The 21104-nt window shown below is 34.2% G+C and overlaps 3 protein-coding genes across 5 annotated transcripts in view; 2 read left to right on the plus strand and 1 right to left on the minus strand.

Moving 5' to 3' along the window:
• Positions 1-1186: 1186 nt before the first annotated feature.
• LOC106116380 (glutamic acid-rich protein) lies at positions 1187-15912 on the minus strand. Of its 3 annotated transcripts, none has more exons than XM_013310195.1 (10): positions 15693-15912; positions 6601-6654; positions 5957-6406; positions 5493-5723; positions 4743-4814; positions 3702-3948; positions 2996-3130; positions 2269-2469; positions 1700-1917; positions 1187-1439 (listed from the first exon to the last, which is right to left on the minus strand). In XM_013310195.1, exons 2-10 carry the CDS (start codon positions 6649-6651, stop codon positions 1257-1259), a joined length of 1788 nt encoding a protein of 595 aa, XP_013165649.1. In that variant the 5' UTR covers positions 6652-6654; positions 15693-15912; the 3' UTR covers positions 1187-1256. The 3 variants fall into 3 exon arrangements, with proteins under 3 accessions (XP_013165649.1, XP_013165648.1, XP_013165650.1); XM_013310194.1 differs by having other exon boundaries at positions 5493-5726; XM_013310196.1 differs by lacking the exon at positions 4743-4814 and having other exon boundaries at positions 5493-5726.
• A 354-nt stretch (positions 15913-16266) lies between these two features.
• Positions 16267-19964, plus strand: LOC106116423 (nucleolar protein 12). Its single transcript, XM_013310256.1, has 6 exons — positions 16267-17535; positions 17872-18001; positions 18225-18438; positions 18720-19237; positions 19496-19597; positions 19833-19964. The coding sequence occupies exons 1-6, from the start codon at positions 16373-16375 to the stop codon at positions 19893-19895; spliced, it is 2190 nt and encodes a 729-aa protein (XP_013165710.1). The 5' UTR covers positions 16267-16372; the 3' UTR covers positions 19896-19964.
• A 740-nt stretch (positions 19965-20704) lies between these two features.
• The window catches only part of snu (ABC-type transporter snustorr), a 65425-nt gene continuing 65025 nt past the window's right edge, over positions 20705-21104 (plus strand). Inside the window, exon 1 of the mRNA XM_013310117.1 lies at positions 20705-20938. The gene's annotated coding sequence lies outside the window, so the exon portion shown is untranslated. The remainder of the gene's footprint in view (positions 20939-21104) is intronic.

Below are 21104 nucleotides of genomic sequence, written 5' to 3' on the forward strand. Positions count from 1 at the left end.
TAATTTACCCATCAAAGTTAACAAACATTTTACAATACAGCCAAACTTTTTTTTTGTTATATACTTAGTATCGTTATGTGTTAAAATTCCAAGTTTTATTACATAACTAAATAATACACTACATTTGTGAGAATGCACATTCCCGAGTCAAAAACAAAACTTATACCTAAAATGTTATAAAACGAAATAAGGGCAATTATTATAAATATTTGCCCTTTTTCCGTACGTCAGTGGCTCAGGGGTTAAGTAGTTGACTTATCTACAGTTCCTAGGTTCGAATTCCGCCATATACCAACGTGTTTTTAAATTTACATACGTCCAACCAACATTCTTATGGTGAAGAAAAACATCGAGATGGTACAAATATCTGAGAAGAAATTCAAAGATATGTGTGAAGTGAACCCGCACTGGACCAGGGTTGACTATGATCTAGTCAACTAACTTAGGGTAGGCTCCGAACCCCTTAGTGGGGATTTACAGTGAGCTGGCGATGATGATGAAAGGCATATTTCAATTTTGTTCTTATAATTTAATCTCTGCCTACCTTCTTTTGGTTACAAGCATGTTTAGTTTATTAAACATGTTTTATTTTTCACTTTAAATATGTCTTTCTGATATGAAATGTACTTAATAATATTTTGTATGAAAATTACTCGAATGTAAAAATGCATGAAAATGTCTTAAGGCTATTTTTTTATGTAAAAAAACCACTATTTCAACTAATACAAACATGATTAACAACTAAACTTACAAACTATTTTATATACAAGTGAAAATAAATTTTGTACGTCTTTTCAATATAAAACCCAGACATAATTTTAGTTATTTCATTCAGTACAAAATACTATGACCAAATACTTTAATGTTCAAAATTATTTCTAATTCTAATCGAGAATTTTCACTAAACTGTTCAAAAATGTTGTTAAACCAGTTTAAAAAACAATGACATTAAAAGTATGTCAATGTTTTTATACATGTTTCCGCAGTGAAAACTATCGGAAAGACAACAGTATGTTAGACATACATTGTTTCACATTACTAATATTCTATTTGACTTATATTACAGCACAAACTCCTTTTGATTTCTTCAAATGCCACTTGATTTGAGTTTTTTTTTGATCTTCAAAATATAAATTTCACCAAACTTGTGAAAATAATTCTTTCTCTTTCTCTCTCTTATATCTATTTGTCTCTTTCACACTTAGAGCTATTTATCAAATACATTGAAGTAATCAAAAGGTATCCTTTGAACATTCTTACATAACGACACATCGCTTCGAGTCACGCTCTGACGTCATCGTGGGCGTGGGCAGTACGAGAGGCGTTGTCTGGGCGTGGGCCAGCGTGGCCGTGGGCGTGGGCTTGATGGTCTCCGGGTCGAAGGCATCGTCTGCGGCAACGGGCGCGCTCTGCGGCAGGTCCGTGTTGATACCCACGATCTAATAACAAAGAGATTAACATATAAGTGAGCTGGCTATTTGATTTCCGCCATTTTGGTGCTGATGGTAACGGTTTATAGGTTAACGGAGCGAAGCAAAAGTCGTAATTTTCAAGCTATCTCCTATCCATTTATAGAGGTCAATGAGAAATATATATACCAAGTTTTTCTTTATCATCTTTTATCAATATCCAAGTAAACAGAAGAAAAATGAAGTTGTATACAATAGTGTGTTTGCGTGTTGGAACAAGCAGTGTGTACCTCAGCAGCTCGGCGCGCGGGCAGCGGCGTTGAAGTGGTGCGGAATGGGCGCGTTAGGCGCTCCAGTAGGCGCGGCCGCTTGGCGCCCTCGCCCGCGCCCGCGCCCACAGCCCCGCCGGCCTCAGCCGCGCCTTCGCTCTCGCCCATACCCTCGCCCGCCTCCGGCCGCCGCTTGCGACCCACCACTGTACCAGTCGGACGAGCATTGGACTCTCGAGCTGAAATATAGACATATATTTTATTTAATTTCTTAAATAATCACAGCATAATTCTGACTAAATCTCCACAAAATCAACTTGGAATTGTAACAAATAGCACATTGGCCGGTGCAATATCATAACCACATAGAAGACACTTGACAAGATCTAACATATTCTTTCGATTGATAAATGTGCTAGAGGTAAAATTAATATCCCCTTCTCCTTTCATGAGAAAACATCGTGAACAGAAAGCGTCTTTTTGCGTGTCCCATTTTCTATTTATGAAAGTTACTTGCAGACGCCTATGTGCAGCGGTCACCGCAATATTTTAGCCATGTTTTTATGATGATAAAAGTATGAAACAATGACCATTGATGGTGGCGAGCGAGTGTTGGCTGGTGTTGAAGCTGTGTGTGAGTGAGAGAGGCTTGAGGTCGCGGTATGAGCGGCGCGCGCGGATGGTGCGCAGCGCGGCGAGGTAGCTGTCCTCGGGCGCGCTCGTGTCGCACGCCGCAGCCTCCGCATCCGCGAATGATTCCGTTATGTCCATCTCCATCGTCGTATTGTTGCCTGCAACAAATATTTGTTAGCAAAAACATTTGAAAACTAAGATTAATATTAAAAAATCACTGTCAATCATGAGTTTCAAGTAAATTAATTTATTATTTTCTATTGGAAAATCAAAAGTAGTACAAAGTCTGTGGACTGTAAGTCATAGTAATGACTTACGTCAAATCTTGCTGAAAAAATAAAAAATAATTGACATTTTTAAGGATAGCTCATAAATTACTCATAACATAAACTGAAACAAGGAATATATTTTTGTAAATCGCTAGAATGACGTTGATAAGATAGTGACATCTGACTGTTGACTCTAGCGCCACCTACATAGAGCTTTCAGTCTGGTCAACAATAGAAATCTTATGTATGTATTATTAGGAAGAAAATCCGACACTGTGCCGGTGTGGCGCAACACTAGCCTTACTAAAATGTCGACGTTTATGTCCCCTCACTAATCAATCTGAAACTTGTAGAATGATTAGTGAGGGGTTTCTAGGGGGGGCAAAGGATTCTAACTAATAATGCATGTACAGACCGGTGTAGTTGGCGAGTATGGAGGTGGCGGTGTTGTCCGCCAGACGCGCGCTCCTGCGGTACGGGCTGACCTTGACGCGGGACCGCGAGTACCGCGTGTCGCGCCGCGTCTCTCCCCCCGCACCGCCCGCTACCCCTGCAACACCCCCGTCACACTACACATACCCTCACACTGCCTCTCTACATGCCTCTCTACACACTGCTATACCATATTCTAACTCCAATATTATCTTAATATTAATATAAGATGGATGGATGTTTGAAGGTATCATAAGAACGGATAAACGAACCGAGATGAAATTTGACATTAATATAGAACATACTCTGGATTCGCTAAGCCGCTAAGTTCACGCGATAAAGATATATTTCGCGCGGATAAAGTCACGAGCAAAAGCTGTTATATGCACACGTCCGCACTCGACGGCGGCTGATGTAACACTGAGTTAATTCAACCCCTCCCCCTACCACTGATTAATTGTGAATACAATATTCTTTACATACCCTCATTTCCCTTCACATAAATTTAACAATTTTTTTTTATTATAAATAAATTGAATTTGATTTTACTTATTTACGAATTTTAGCCACGAAATTAAGTTTAAGTCTCGAAATTTTATTACTCTCATTTTAAGCATGATTAGAGGAGAGAGAAAAAAAAGAAATTCGATTTTAGACAAAAAGATAAGATTTATAATAAAAATACTCACCCTCAATATTTTCAACTTCGATTACCATTTCTGTGACGGTTCCTTCGGACTTGTGTATATTCTCCTGTTTATCTTCTGAGCCACTTTCTTCCAACGACTTAGTTTCTTCACTCTTCTTTATCTCCTTCTTTGGCGAGTCTTTATCTAGAGATCTCTTGTCTGAAGGTTTGGGAGAGTTGGCGGAGCGGAGACGACGGTCCGTGATCAAAATATCTTCTTTCAATTTGAGCAGTTTCATCTCCTTGGACTGAAATATAAAAAAAAATTAGATTTTGATGCGATTTTATTTGACAAAGTGTATTAAAAGTTAGTAACAGGCAATGCATGCAAAAATAAAATATATTAAAAACGGTTATGAAAAAAAATAACACATAAAAAACCACAAGCCTTGTTTGTAAATTGAAAAGTAGGGGTACATCATCAATTGTGTGTTTATTGAGACTAGCTGACGCCCGCGACTCCGTTCGCGCGGTATTTAAGAAAAAACTTAAATAGTAAATATGTGTTCTTCCAGACTATGTTCTACATCTATGACAAATTTCATTAAGATCTGTTGAGCCGTTGCGGAGATACCTTTTAACAAATATCCATCCATCTAAACCAGTGGTTCCCAAACTTATATTGTCTACTGCCAACTTTGAGAATAATTTTTTTTTACCGCCCCCACATTTTCACATATTTAAAAACCACCATAACTTCAAATTAAATTAATAAATTATTGTGACCTATATATGTATATTAACGGAGAATTGTAAAGGAAACGTTTTACTATAACCCGCAACTTGAGACCTGCAGCGCCCACAAGGGGGCGTTATCGCCCACTTTGGAAAAGACTGATCTAAACATTCGCATTTATAATATTAGTAAGAAAGTAATATGTTAAATTGTATATCACAAAATGCTACATTAATTTGTACCATGCAATATTGTATTTATAAGTTTTGTCTGTCAAGGAGATATTACGCGAGAGGTTTTTCTGGTCTGCCTATCCCCTAAGTTACGTGCATAAGTTGTGTTGTCTTGTCTGTCAGTATGACTTACATCGTCAGTTTCCTTGTCAGCCTGCTTGACGGAGGCGGGGCGGGGTGTCTCCGGAGTACGCGTCACCTTTGCCTTCACACATACACCGAGTTAGTATATAAAAAAACCTTTGAAACCCTTTGATAATTATGTTGTTAAATCAAATCTATGAATGTACCAATCACCGTGTATAACGTAATATGAACCTTATTGCCCTTGTAATAAGATACATTAATCATTGAAATGTCATTAAATGAACCCTTATCCTCAATATGAAACAAACACAAACAAGATACAATTGTACAGGATGTCCGAAAATGACGTATACAAAGGAGCATCAAAATGGCGAAATCAAAATTTATTTGGAGTAAAAAAATATTGAAAACAAATTTTCTCTCTAACAAAAAAAAAATTGTTCTGATATTCGTGTTTGCGAGCCTCCTGTAGCTTTTATGAAAAAGGTTTATTTTACAATAAAGAAAAATTTATGACACATAAATCTATTTAAGTTTAAATCCCTCTAGCGGCTAAACGAAGCAACTTAGGATAGAAATAAGTTTTCGTCTTATTTTGGACTAAGAAGTCTGTGGTAAACGGTACACGTCTTTCCCGGACACCCTGTATATTATCATGAGTTTAAGTGCATTTTTAATATACTCCAATGAACTAATAGCTATGAAACACACACATTATTGTAATATATTATAGTCAGTCACGTCACGTCACAAAATGTCACATCAAATCATGTCATCGTGACGTAATATGTCATACCTGTGACCTTCTCGTGACGCTGCGTAAATCAGTGTCGGTGGGTTCCGTATCAGAGGTATCATCGTATGCCAGTTCAGGGAACATCTCATCATTGTCAGCCTCAACAATCACCAGTTCTTCTTCACCGTCATCAGATTCACTAGCTGTACCGTTACTGGCTTTACCGTTCTGACGGCTCGCTTCACCGTTGTGTTTCATTGTGTCAGATTTTTGTTTATCTTCGTCTTTAGGCTGCTGAAATTATTTATTATGAAAACAAGCTATGTTTATGATAAATATGAAAAAAATCGGAAAAGAAAACTTCCAATTTGTAGCCTACGTGTTCTTCCAGACTATGTTCTACATATATGAAAAATTTCAGCGCGATTTATACAGCTGTTCTGGAGTTCACTTAACACAAAAATGGATTTTAAAAATTACTAGTAAATATAAATTCAAGTAAAGTAGTTTAAAAAAGTAGTTACCTTTGCAGTCTTCTCCGCACTTGTGCCTTCCTCAATTTGTTCAACTGCTCTCTCTACTGCGGTCTCTTTCTTTTCCGTTGACTTATCAACTTGCTTGTCTATATTTTTATCTTTCTTATCAGAAGATTTATCTTTCTTCTCTGTTGTCTTTTCTTTCTTTTCAGACTTATCTGATTTCTCTTTTTTATCAATGGATTTATCGGCACTTTTGTCTTTCTTGTCTACAGATTTATCCAAACTTTTATCTTTCTTGTCATGACTTTTATCTATTTTTTCCTTCTTTTCGGCTTTGTCCGCATGCTTCTCCGCTTCTTTCTTATCTTTTTTATCTGCTTTATCATCGTGTTTGTCCTTTTGTTTATCGACATGCTTCTCGGATGCGATCTTTTCTTTTTCCGCGTTAGCTGCCATTTTTTTCTTCATTTCTTTAACCGGGCTTGCGGTTTGCCGCTGTAAGATGCAAGAAGGAAATGTCATATTACAAAAAAAAAAGTGGTTTTTACGCAAATAAAACCACAGTTTCCCACAGGTATATGACTTCAAAGTATTTATGATTAGTAATAACATAGTTATGCTGTAAGTGATAACATATCGGTGTGTAAGTTAATCTTGACATAATAACCCTAAGAGATAAGAAACCTCACCTTATCTATGTCTTCCCCGACAGGGCCTTGTCGTGTCACCATTTGACTCATGACCTGATGACAAACAAAATAGCAATAATAAACCACATTTTAACTATCTATAGTCTTACGTAATAGTTAACTTTTGAAAGGGCTGTAATATCACGTAAATTAAAAAAAAATTATTTTTATTTTTTGTCTCACCCCTTTTCGTACAATATGTAGTAGGCAGATGATCATTGCAAAGATATGCAAAACATTTTTTTTATATGTCTGGCATTTTTTTTATTAAAACGATTTTTTTTAATTGCCAATTACTTTCATCTCTAAAACTCCGTCTCTAAAATTGTACATTCGGAAAGGAAAAAACTCAAGTCTCAATTATATTACGCTAAGTATATCTTGGCATTAGTGTTTATAGAGCTAGATATTTTTAGAAGTGCGTTGACATGACATACGACTTCCATAACTATCGAATAATGTGTTTTCATGTCTTAGTGTTTTTAATACCAAAATATGTATTAATTCGCAGTTTTTTTTATTGGCAAAGACAAAATAATCCATAATTTTATTGAAGTTCCTCCGTCGTCTTTAATTTAAATTAGGACAATTTAGAAAAAAGTACAAATCATTCAGCACAATTACTTATACTATTATACATTAAAAGTGCGTTCACAAAATGAAATAAGTTCCTGAATTTTATATCGTAAAAAAAATTAATAGCAAAGAAAATGTAGTAACAAGTTTTATGATAAAATCGTTTTAGTCACCCAAATCAATTGCAAAAATATTAACTGTCAACCTATGTACATACGTCTCTATAAAAAAAAATTCCCATTCAATCCAAAAAAAGATACAAAAGATAGCCGCGGTATAATTACTTTATTTTTAAATCAATAACAAAAGATCTTGTACAACATAAACACTTCCATCAGTTCACACATGTCATGTGCGCGTCTAAACATCGCCTAGCTCTATGGTCGGGTCGGGGTGAATGACCTCGCCCACTCGTTGTTGAATAGCCGCTTGGCTCAATTCATACAATATGCGAGGATAGATTAGTACAAATAAGAATGAAGCTTATCTAATTAAGTGTAGCTTTAGTATATTACTAAGGGTCTACTCAGTAAACATTATAAAACTGGCGCAGTTAAAATTCAAAATATTTTTTTAGCTATCTTACTAATATTATAAATACAAATGTTTAGATTGATGGATTGATGTTTCAAATTATCTCCGGAACTGCTCAAAGGATCTTGATGAAATTTGGCACAGATGTAGAATATAGTCTGGAAGAATACATAGGCTACTAATAAAGACGTAATCGCCTTCGACAGCTATTCAATAATAAATTTCTTAACGATCGGACATTGCTAGAAGTGCACAAACGATTTGTACGTTGTAAATATAAAACGACGCATATTAATTACCAAATAGTCAACTGACTAATAACAGTATTATTATTTTTTAATGACACTTTCGTCATTTGTAACCAGTCAGAGATAAGATTTTGACCAAAAAGTTGACCAACTAAAGATCACTTGACTATTATTGCGACTAGCTACCGCTAGGTATCTAACCTAGAAAAGCCGCTATCGCTTTTCCGTGTTATTTTGGACCGCAAATGAATCACACATGCGTTGTTCAGACCAGTATAGCAAAGGGACGTTATGTACATACAAGGGGGGATCTGTGATACTTAAAATAATTTTTTTTCATTCAAGTCGATGTACTTGTTAGGGAAAGTTACGGTACAACATTTCCTCATACAAATTTGAAGAGTTTTCACTAAGATTTATAAAATTTTCAATGTAAAAGAAATTTATATCTAAAAAGGGTCTAGACAGCAAATCTATGTCGTTCTTAACGATTCAATTTGTTGGTATATTACAGGAAAACTGTAGAATATACGTCATGGCATTTAAATCTTCCTGTACTATTTAACTATTACGTTGAAATAGAACAATATAACTTGTGGTAAATAGCAATATAATTGGACGATATTATTGTACTGAGAATCAACAATTTTATGTAATAAAAACTAAAGGCATCACTTATTGTTATCCCTTTCATTCTCTAAAAGAACAACAGAGATAACAAGCAAGTAAGAGATAATTTATCAATTTATCGTAATACAAACCCATTGGTGAGTCATATCGTACATACAAAATAAAACCAAAAAATTGTATTAAAATTTCTAATATTATAAACACGAAGGTTCAGATGTATGGATGGATGTTTTTACATTGTATTTCCAGAACGGATTAAGGGTTAAATTATTCAAACTTTCGTGAGACGTTATACTAAACTGATATATAAACACGGCTAAACACTCACGTATATACGTCCGGTGGCGGCACCGACTAGTTTCGAGCCCATCGGGGGCCCTTCATCAGGATGAGTGGTACTGGTATTATTTCGCGGACGCGGCCCTCCGCTCACTAATACCAGTACCACTCATCCTGATGTAGGGCCCCCGATGGGCTCGAAACTAGTCGGTGCCGCCACCGGACGTATATACGTGAGTGTTTAGCCGTGTTTATATATCGGATTAAGGGTTTTTGCTTTAATTTGTAATAGTAAATAATCTGGAAAGAACACATAGGCTACTAAATTTTTATTTAATTCCTCGCGGTGGGTGTCGCGTGCGACAACTAGCGTGCATATATGTATATCACGTCACCCACGTAAGTACGACATAAAAACATACCATCGGAGTCATAGTAATGTGGGTCGAACTTAACTAACTCTAGCACCTGTCTTAACTGGGTCATAACAGTGCCGCATTCTTTTTACTCACTAGAAAACTACTTTTTTATAGTCAACTTTAAGTGATCCCTGGAGAGATAATAAATTGATAATAAAACATTCCAATGCTTTCCTTTATATTTGGATGATTTTTTTTTATATAAAAATATTAGCAGATTTTTTGCTAGGATATGATTTACGACAATAGTCGAATGGCGGGATTCGAACCCCCGACCTGGTGTTCGGAAATCCGTACCACTAACCATTAGGCTATTGACGCTTTTAATTTGATTTTTTGAGAGATTGGAAATCCTTGATTTGTCTATAAATCTTACTAATATTATAATTGCGAATGTTTGGATGGATGGATGGATTGATGTTAGAAGGTCTCGATGCAAAATTGACATACTTATAGAACATAGTCTGGAAGAACACATGAGCTACTAATTAAGTTTTTTTTATAACGCGGTAACGGAGTCGCGGACGACAGCTAGTATAAATAAATTTGATGTTTTTTTTTTAAACTAAGGAGCCTTAACAATTTAATATTCCAATACCAATAAGATGACGTCTATTTTATCTAAATTTATATACATAAGGACATTTTAAAGATAAGAATTTGTTTTTTTCTTGTAATTTTAAATTACATAAGACTGGATATCACGTTGAAGGCCAAAGAGGCGAGCGTTTGATTTGTCTATGAAAGAAACCGGTTAGTTTTTGTGAGGTACAGATAAGATTACTTTAATGTACTACCTTAATTTGTATGAAAGTATTGTCTACAATAAAAATTCTATTATACAAGATACGAAAATTCTTTTAAGTTTTTTTAACGAGAATGAACAAAAATAGATTGACAAAAATAAATAATACATCAGGCTTTTCGATTGTTATTATAATCCCAAAATCAGTTAAAATTGGCCATTTTAGATAAAAAAATCCAAAAATCCTTCGAGATCTATTATTGGATTCGGTTATTCTTTTTTTTATATCATAAGGTGGTAAACGAGCGAGCGGCCACCTGAAATCGCTGAAATAGCGAAGTGACCGTTGCCCATAGACATACGCAATTGCATACGCGTTGCCTACCTTTAATCGACGGAGGAGAGGATGCACAGAAAGAAAATATTTTCCCTTTCCATGCATCCTCTCATCCGGAAAGTCCACTTCCACTTCCCATCCTTTCCTTATAAGAAAAAGGGTGGGAAGGGAAAGAGGACTAATTTTGGCCTCCGGGACGCACACTCATCAGACGAAACGCGGAATTACTTCCACTTCACGCCTGTCTTCTTTGTGGCCGTGGTATTTCACCGGGCGAGCCGGGCCGATTCGTGCGAAGATGTTAAAGCAGGCTCTACCACTGTTAAAATTCTACACTAATATTATAAATGCAAATGTTTAGATGGATGGATGTTTGTCACAAGTTATCTCAAAACTGCGAAACGGATCGAGCTAAAATTTGCCAAAGATACACAGAGTCTGGAAGAACACATAGGCTACTTATATGTTTTTTTTGGCGCGGAAGGAGACGCGGGCGGTCGCTACAAATATTACAATAAGTATTATATATCAAATACTATTTATACGAGAAAAATATTTAGATGTAATAAATAGAAAATATTAAATTCGATAATTACATTTAAAGAAGCAGTTACATACCTCTAACAGTGTTGTATTTGTACTAAAAGATGTCTTGTGATTCGTAAGGATATGATCACTCTCACACATTCACACTTGTAATGCAACTTTCATTCATAACACAACAATGAAACTAGACTGTTAGTGATGTCCAAGATTTACTTTGACGTTAGACCAATCGACCTACCGATTTATACAATCAGGTCGATAGGTCCAACGGCAGATACATCTAGTAGCCATATAATTAGTACTTTCGTGAAACCATGACTGTTTTAATTAGTATCAAACTAGGAGTATCCAAGGAAGACCCTATTTAAAAATGTTTAGCAGCTGACGCTTCTCAGAAATCGTTATATTGAATTTAGGTTATTTAAATTATGTCATATAATACCATCTATCAAATTTAAAGTGTAAAGTATCCACTAATCTTCGCAATAAGATTAGTAGATAAAAACAAACAAAATGTCGCGAAATGTAATCAAAACAAAAACACGCGCGAGCGCTATATTGCATGATAAGGATTGCAAATGTTTATTTTTAAATTATATCAAGAAAAAATTAAATTATAATAAGCTATGCTATCTCTTTTCACGGTCATGACCTATTAAACTATCTTAGTTATTATTATTTTTCTATACATTTAAAACGAATTTCTACTCTTTATTTCGTTGTTTACTGCGAAAATCGCTTTTATAAATGACCGTAGCAAACAATGTAGATATCATCATCAGCTAGTATACGTCCCCACCGAGGGGCTCGGAGCCTACCCTAAATTAAGGGTGACTAGGCCATAGTCAACCACGCTGGCCAAGTGCGGGTTGACTTCACACATATTTTTTGAATTTCTTCTCAGATATGTGCAGGTTGCATCACGATGTTTTCCTTCATAGTAAGAATAAATGTCGGATAAATGTACTTATGTAAATCGGTAATTGAAAGACACATTGGTACATGGCGGGATTCGAACCCAGGACCTGCAGATTGCAAGCCAAGTGCTCGACTCCTAAGCAGGTGAAATACCACGACCACACAGAAGACAGGCGTCAAGTGGAAGCAATTCCGCGTTTCGTCTGATGAGTGTGCGTCCCGGAGGCCTAATTTAGTCCTCTTTCACTTCCCACCCTTTTTCTTATAAGGAATGCATGGGAAGTGGAAGTGAACTTTCCGGATGAGAGGATGCATGGGAAGGGAAAATATTTTCTTTCTGTGCATCCTCTCCTTCGTCGATTAAAGGTAGGCAACGCATATGCAATAGCGTATGTATGTCTATGGGCAACGGTCACTTCACTATGACAGCGATTTCAGGTGGCCGCTCGCTCGTTTGCCACTTTATTATATAAAAAAAAAAAAATTGATAAAATATTTAAGCACCCAGTATTGTCTATTTTAGTAAAAAAACAATAGAGTTTTGGGGAATTTGCAATTTAACCTCATGAAGTCATAGACACAAAACAGCTTGATTATAATGCTGCGTGAGTTATTGTTTGCATTCACAGGAAACGGTCAACAGTGACCGACACGTGGTTCGATTGTCGGACTTACGTATTGTTATGCGGGCACTTAGCCAGCAAGATATACGAGACGAATGCAATATGCGATTACAACACCGGCTAATTTCCTAACTGACACAGAGTTTGATTAGTTTGAGAAATCTACACTTAGAGACTGTTTACATAACCATTAAAGAATTCTGAGTTACACAGTTAATCTTTAACCTTTTAATTTGACCTTTCTTTTCTAGATATAATGCTTATAAAATTAGTAATTGTGCCAAACAGAACTATCTTACTTCTTACTAATATTATAAATGCGAATGTTTAGATGGATGGATGGATGTTTGTTAGAAGGTATCTTAAGAACTGCTTCATGGATCTACGCTAAAATTTAGCACAAATGTACAACGTAACATGGAAGAACACATAAGCTACTAATTAAGTTTGTTTTAATTCCGCGCGTACGGAGTCGCGGACGACAGCTAGTAGACTTTGAATTCCTCTTCCAAAGCCATGTTATGTTCTTAGTTTCCAGTCAAAATGCAATGTTTTTCGTTAGTTTGTATATATTGTATATATGTCTGTACAAACAGACGCTTTTTAATATTCCCAGCTTGCACAATATGAAAACAAATATTTCCTATGCTAATTTCAGTCTACAACACATTACCATAGGCCCCAAGTATGCATGTCAAGACAACGCATTTACAAGTTAAAGTTAAAGATGTTTTTAGAGACGAATGAATATTTTAAGAGCACTGGTTACATGCACAAGAGATAGGGATTCAGATATTAAGTAAATAAAGTAATATTCAAATAGCAGTTGCAGCGACTTCGTTCGCGCGGAATTAACAAATAGATAGTAGACAATTTGCACACCTACTGAATATGTATATAAAATTTCATAAAAATTGGTTAAGCTAATATTATGACAGTAGAATTTGATATATAGCTGTCGCCCGCAACTCTATACGCGTTGTTTAAAAAAAAGTAGCATCAGCAGTTACAAGCATTTGTTTTGTAATATAAAACCTAGATATTGTATTAATCATTTTATAAAGCACAAAGAAAACGGCAAGATTTAACTTGACCTAAAACTTTAAATTAAGTTATAAAGTCTTAACTTCGTAAAAGATAATTTAATAACCTTCGCTTACGTTTACAACCCTAGCTTGTACTTGTTAAAAAAATCTAGGTCTCACTTAGAGCATATTTGAATAACTGAGTACTAACTATTTGTTAATATTTAGTAATTTATGTTAAGTAGTGAAAAGAGCTAAATGTATTCATGCAAATAGCCATCCTGTATAAATTATGTAGTTTCACACTTTAAACATAAGAATATTAGCTTTTGCTTGTGACTGTCCATGTAGAATTTAAAAAAAAAGTTAATAAGTAACCTATGTGTTCTTTTAGACTATGTTCTACATCTGTACCAAATATAATATAAAACCATTGTGCCATTCCGGAGATACCTTCAAACAAACATCCATCCAAACATTTGCATTCATAACGGTTAGATTTACGGTGCAAAATTATTTAAATACAACTCATGTGCATCTCTGTGACATCTTAACCTAAGTTATTCTAAGAGGTTAAAATGAGGTTAAGTGTTACAAAATCACATGCAAAACTGACAATATTGTATACATACATATATAGGTATGGTAAAACAGAGTTGCTTACAATAGGATTTAATCAAAACACAAAAAAAATCGGAAAACTATCTTCGTCATAATCTCAACTCCATCTCTATCAAAGGAGGATTTAATTTTAAAAACTGTGATTTATTCCACACATAATGTAGTTGATATGTTTTTAAATAGAAGGGTGCATAATTAAATAGCTTAATGCATGTATCACTAGTATTTTCCATGTTTGTCAGTTACTTACAATCTTTGCATTACTGTAGTACTAGCAGTTGGATGTAAATCCGTCCACAGGATTAAAAAACTTATTAAGTATCCTATGTGTTCTTGCATACTATGTTCTACATCTATGCCAAATTTCTGATCCATGCAGAGATACCTTCTAACTAACATCCATCACACACACATTCACATTTATATTAAATTAAGTAAGAAGGACTATGTAATAAATGTTATTCTCCCAATATTTCTTTGTTAAACAGGTATATTATTGTATATAAGTGTACATACAGCCATTTAGGTTGGTGTTGTATTACAAAGCAATGAAGCATGAGGCTTTCACGCATCAGTGATTAATATGCCAAGGGCCGAACTTCCTATCATTATGGCTTTATTATCTATCTGTTACCAATATAACACACCTAGTTTATTTATGTAACATTTTAAAAGTATGAATGTATGTATGCTTTCATTTATATTATTCTCCATACACTAATTATATAGAGATTTGGTATTATTACAATTTTGAAAATGGAATAACTGCCAGTAATCTAAAGCTGTAATTGTACCTTTGAGTTCTCTAAATACTTTTTTATTTAATGACATAATCAACCTTTTTCTTATTAACATATTACACTACACATTTACTGAATAATCACAATATAGCTGAAAACGTATTTAATTGGTAAATATCCAAATCCTTTAGTTATGGTTACAAAGTTATCACAGTGTTCTGATTACAAATTATTTCTTGCTACTAATATTAAATTTCAAACAATAATAATAATGAGTGATATTAAATTATATTGTTATTGAACTATAATAAACATAATAATATATCTATATATCAATACTTACCTATGACTTTTAGCAAAACAAGAATCTCACGTAAATTATTTCGGCGACAAGGTCAGACCTAACATAAAACTTGCGCGTTTCGTTCACTTCCTAATTTTTTGTAAACATATTCCAATTCGATTATTACCGGCAAATGAATAGAAAACGATGTAATAGTAGTTTTTAAATGTTTAGTAAATTAAAGCATTGCTAAATAACATTCTTTTTTTAGATTAAAAGAATGAAAAAAGATATTTAGGCTTATGAAATATGAGAAGTACCGCGCAAATTTCATCTAACCTACGAATTGGCTTTAACCTAATTTGTGATATTTTAAGTGATACTTCTATTACATATATATTGTTATATATAACAATATTATACAAATACTTTTAAAACATGAAATATATAATCAAAGATTCAAAATATTTAGTAAAAACAATACACAAACCAAATAATGGCGGGCGTTATAACATGGCGCGCTGACCATTTAATAAGAATTAAAGGGTTTAAAAAATGTTTTACTCACTTTTCCTTGTCCTTTAGCACTTGAACAAAAAACCGAAAAGACCACTCACTATTTTTATAAACACTTACAACTAACAACAAAATTAATGATAAACTATCAAAGACCTGAAAAATTATTATCGCGACAGCGTCGTCAAAAGTTCATAGCAAAAGCAAAAGGCAAAGACAAAAAGCGCAGAACAATTTTGTGAACGCATGAACGCGGCGCGGCGCGAGTAGCGCGAGCTGTTTAATGTTGCCAAATAACACTGACCAAGTGTCCAAAGTGACCACAAAATCGCCAAATCAGTACGCCATATCATGATCCGTTTTTATTATAATTTATTACACCTATTTAAATAAAGATATAAAATTTATCTTTCCATTGTATTGTCAGTTCAGTTTTTTGCAGTTTTCTTAGGAAATATTTTTAGGGCAACCTTCCGGATTTCATATAAATCAAAGTTTTCATGCATAAAAATATATCTCAAGCTGTAAAAATTACATACCCTTATTTTGATAAAAACTTAAAAATGATTATTTTTTTAGTTCTTTTTTAGTTTTTATACACACGAAATTTAAAATTCAAATTGACATATGTCAAAACAGCACATTCTGTTTTTTGACACTGTCAATTTTAAAAATACCATGTGCGTTACGATTCAATCGTTTTATTATATTTAGTTCTATAAGTAAAATATCATGGATTACGTAGTAGGCAGTGTCGCGGCTTTAGTAACTGGTAACGTTACACCGAACCGGCCTAAATTTCTAAAACGTGCGTTAACCCCGACAAAACACCAACCCTCTCCAAATGTTACCCCTAAGAGTGAGCTGGTTGATGACCGGTCAATTTTCCTTTCACCGACAATACAAAAGAAGAAGGCTGTTGTAAAAAAATCACCTAAAAGAATATTTGAGAACCCTGACTTGGATGTTACCAATGATGATGAAGGCAGTACCAAATCTAAAAGTCCGAAGGCCGAAAAAGTTAAAAAGCATCTTGAAGAAGACCTAGACGCCGATTTAAGTCCTAAATCTCTTAAAAACAAAAGCCCAAGCATTAAAGATGTACAATTTCAGAGTACAGAAGATGAAAATATGGATGTTTCGGGCAGCCCGCAAGTTCAGAATGAAAGTACTCCTAAAAAGAAGAAAAAGAAACAAAGTCTTATTAATGCACCAATGGACAATATTAATACTTCAAATGACAAAATTGATGAAATTAAAAATAAAACAATCTCACCTAAAAAGAATAAAAAAGGCAAAAAAAAGACTATTGTTGAAACAAATGTTGACAAGGAGAATAATATAAGCCATGCAAATGAAACTCAAACTGATGAAACAGAGAAATCAGATACAGAAAAAACTACAATTATCAAAGTAGGAAACATTTTAAACAATGATGAGGAATCAAAAAATCCAAAAAAAGGTAAAAAGAAAAATAGGAAACAAAAGAAGAAATTGAATAATCAACCAGAAAATACAGACACTTCGGTAGCAAAAAATACACTGACTGAATCTAACACAAGTGTTTCAAAGAAAATAAAGATAAAAACACTAGTTAATCCCAATGCTATAACAGATAAAGACAGTGATTCAGAACATGATTCCGATGATGAAATTGATTCAGAAGATGAACAGAACAATAAAGAAGTACTTGATACAGGCCCAGTAGAAGAAAGCTCAGAAGATGAAGAAGAAAAACCAGAGAAGAAAGAAAAAGTACAGAAAAAAGAAGTAGTTATCAACACAGAAGAAGAAGTCAAAAGAACATTATTTGTAGGAAATGTGCCTTTCAGTCCAAAATGCAAGAAGGAAATTAAAAAGATCTTTAATAAATATGGGCAGATTGAAACAATAAGGTGCACAGAATATTAAGAATTATCAAAAATACTATAATGTTAAGATTAATTTTGACATCACTTCCATGATCTTTGAAAAAATAAAGATAACAAAATGTTTTTGTACCAAGAACTGTAACAATGGAAACTTATAATATACTTTATAATCTTATTATATTCATTAATATTCTTCAAATTGATTGCATCTAAATGTTATAAATGTGAATGTTTGCATGTATTGATGAATGGATGTTTTTTAGAAGGTATCTCCAGAATGGTTGCATGAATCTCACTGAAATTTAGCATAAATGTAGAACATAGGCTGGAAAAATGTCTGAAAAATATATCTTCTTCCAGAATCCGCACTGTACCTGTCAAAGATGGCCGAGCCACCCCTAAGGTGGCTGTAATCAAGAATGAACTCCATCCAGACCGTTCCACTGTCAATGTTTACGTGAAATTTAGAGATGCATCATCTGTGAATGAGGTATAAAAATTGATTTATAATTTATTAAGTCAGAATAACCTATAATCCATAATTATTGATTTAAAAATATTGTTTCTGACAGAAAAATCTAGATTATTCTGCTTTACAATTATACTTATTTAAAAAAAAATACTTACAGCTTTCTCATATTAATTTTATAATAAGAAACAAAATATTTATAAAGTCACTAATTTTCTTTTCTTGTCCTGTCCTTTAATTCCAGGCCTTAGCAGAAAATGGTACTGTATTAAATGACCATCACTTAAGAGTGACCCGCAGTGACTCTACTGGGTCAGAACATGACCCCAAATGCTCCGTTTTTATCGGAAATCTACCATTTGCTTTGGAAGATGAGGCTTTACAACAGAAGTTCCAGCAATGCGGAGAGATTGAATCTGTACGGATAATAAGAGACAAAAAGACAAGTGCAGGGAAAGGTAAGGACAATTAATAAATTTTTGTAATTAACATGTTCATCTAATAACCATGCAGTGTTTTATGGGAAGGAAAGGGTTCTGATAAATTCACGGAACAGAGAAAGGATGGAAGGGTGGGGGCTAAAATAAGAGTGTTAAACACATTCAATACCACTGAATTGGATGGATACGATTATTTACTATAATATTTAAGATATATATAAATTTAAGAATTAGTAAGCAAAAACTATTTTCTATTACTGTTGAGAACTGTAAAATACATATTAAAATAACTATTACAGGTTTTGGATATGTTAACTTCAAATCTAAAGATGCTGTAGAATTAGCCCTCGCGTTATCCGAAGAAGAATTAACAATTAAAAACAGAATACTCCGTGTAAAGAGATGCACACAAACAAATACCAAACAAAAACCTCAGCAAGAAAATCGCTGGGGAAATTTCCAAGGAGGTCGTGGCAGGGGAATTACAAGAGGTGGATTTGACAGGGGAAATACGCGAGGTGGATATGGTAGAGGAAATGATCAAGGTAGCTTTGGCCGAGTGAATGCGCGAGGTGGATTTGGTAGGGGAAATGACCAAGGTGGTTTTGGTAGAGGAAATACACGAGGTGGCTTTGGCAGAGGAAGTACCCGAGGTGGTTTTGGCAGGGGAAATCCGCGAGGTGGTTTTGGAAGAGGTAATATGCAGGGTAGGGAACAATTTGGGAATAGAGATGACAGACAAATGGGAAGACCTACGTATGATGATAGTAAGGCGGATGGCGCTATGAGAAGATTAATGAAGAAGAGAACTAACCAGGTGAATAATCTTGTGATATTGAGGTGGGTTTCCACTGTCAAAATTATTGTACAATATTTTTTTTATAAGTATTTTGACAGTGAAAACTCATGTTTACATTTACATTCAAAAACCACAAAAAATTCGCTTGTGTAACAAGTAAAAAAAAATAAAAGTTCTGAAAAATTTTACAGTAGGAGTTTATCTAGGACAAACTATCCAGCTTTTTATATTATATTAAATGTAATTTGATTTTTAATCTGTAATAATGTTTACCAGGACGGAGGTGAGGGTCCTCCAAACAAAATGCAAAAAACTATCAATCAGCCAGGGAAAAAGCAGCGCAAGGAATTTGTTGGAATGACTGCTGAAAAGAAAAAGGTAAATATCCTGCCTATAGTAACTTTTTAATTCGCCAATAGATGGCGCTGCTTTAATTTCCTTAGAATGCTATCTCCGAGAGTTGGTGTCGCTGTTGTTCGGACCGGATCGAAATCTATACGTCCAGGTTCAATTCCCGCCATGTACGAAATTTGTTCCTCGATTTTTTAATTTCATATGTACGAGTTAATTTTAAGTTATTAATTTTCAAATATTAATTCAATCTTTTTTACAGAAAAGCAAATTCGACAAAGGACAAAAGAAGAAGAAAGCACTCAGTGAGATATTAACTAAATAATATCAAAAGTGATAAAACATGTAATTGTTAAGTCTTTAACATTTGAATATAAATGATAGTTTTATATTATTTTAATTTATACCTTTATATACCCTAAACTTTTATTGACAAACAATAAATGCTCAGTTTATCAAAATCATGGGTTGCGCCGATCAGTTTTAAATAGCAATCGCACAAAATATTTTTAACTGATTTATTTTGATAGGCGCTTTTACTATAATTTACTATCGTTGATTGAAGAATTTATTTTATATAATCGTCGCACTTTTATTTTCGTCAATATATGATGTCATCATCCACATTACAACCTGGCGAAAAAGTTTATATTACGTTAATTAAACTGAGAGTTCTTTTTGATTGCTAACTCAAAACTGTGATAGATGGCGCTGTACAGTTTCGTTGTCCAAATTAAGTGTTTTAAACATATTTTATGAATTTTGATACTTTAAATCACTCAGTTGGATCAATCTGGCAAAGTCCGCTTACAAATTCAAGTCTTACATACTGCTAGGGTTAAACATGTGCACTTTTCTGTATTGAGTATTTGCACTTGGTGTACAATATGTCGTAAACCAAAGTAAACATATATGTCGAATGTTTACTTTCCTCTCGGTGATGTTGCGAAAGATTTGCAATTCGAAGACCGTTGGTTAACACAGCATACACCACTAATTTAAAATGTACACAAAGTATGCGGAAATGCAACTTAAATAACTCCGTTTTCCCTTCGTCGGTTAACCGTTACGAGTTGTCTTGTCGATTGAGGTGTAAACAAGAAATCGACGCGCCTTCCTGCCACAATCGGCGTAGCCACTGACCGTTAGTAACGTGGCGAACCGAATATAAATTCGAATAATTCTTTATCACTTTAAAATATACGAGTACTGTACGATATTAAAGAGAAAGTGTTTTGTGTTTAGGCGCGAAATTGCGCCATAGAGAAGTGGCAGTGAAATTTATTTTTAATTGTACAATTTTCGTGTATGTGATTTGTTACATTTGATTTACAAGTGATTGTTGGATCTTTATAACTATTTAAAAAGGTAAGTTTATTTATTTAATAATTAATAAAATTAAATAGAATTTTAACGGACTTTTTAAACGACTAGATAAGTCTAATAATGAAGGGAAAAGTTTTTTTTTTGTAAAGTCATGTGTCAAAAAAGTAAAAGTTGTGACGAATGTTGAAAATGCCATCGGTTTAGCGTG

The sequence above is a fragment of the Papilio xuthus genome, unplaced genomic scaffold, assembly GCF_000836235.2.
Source record: "Papilio xuthus unplaced genomic scaffold, Pxut_1.1 DF827756.1, whole genome shotgun sequence".
Classification (NCBI taxonomy): domain Eukaryota; kingdom Metazoa; phylum Arthropoda; class Insecta; order Lepidoptera; family Papilionidae; genus Papilio; species Papilio xuthus.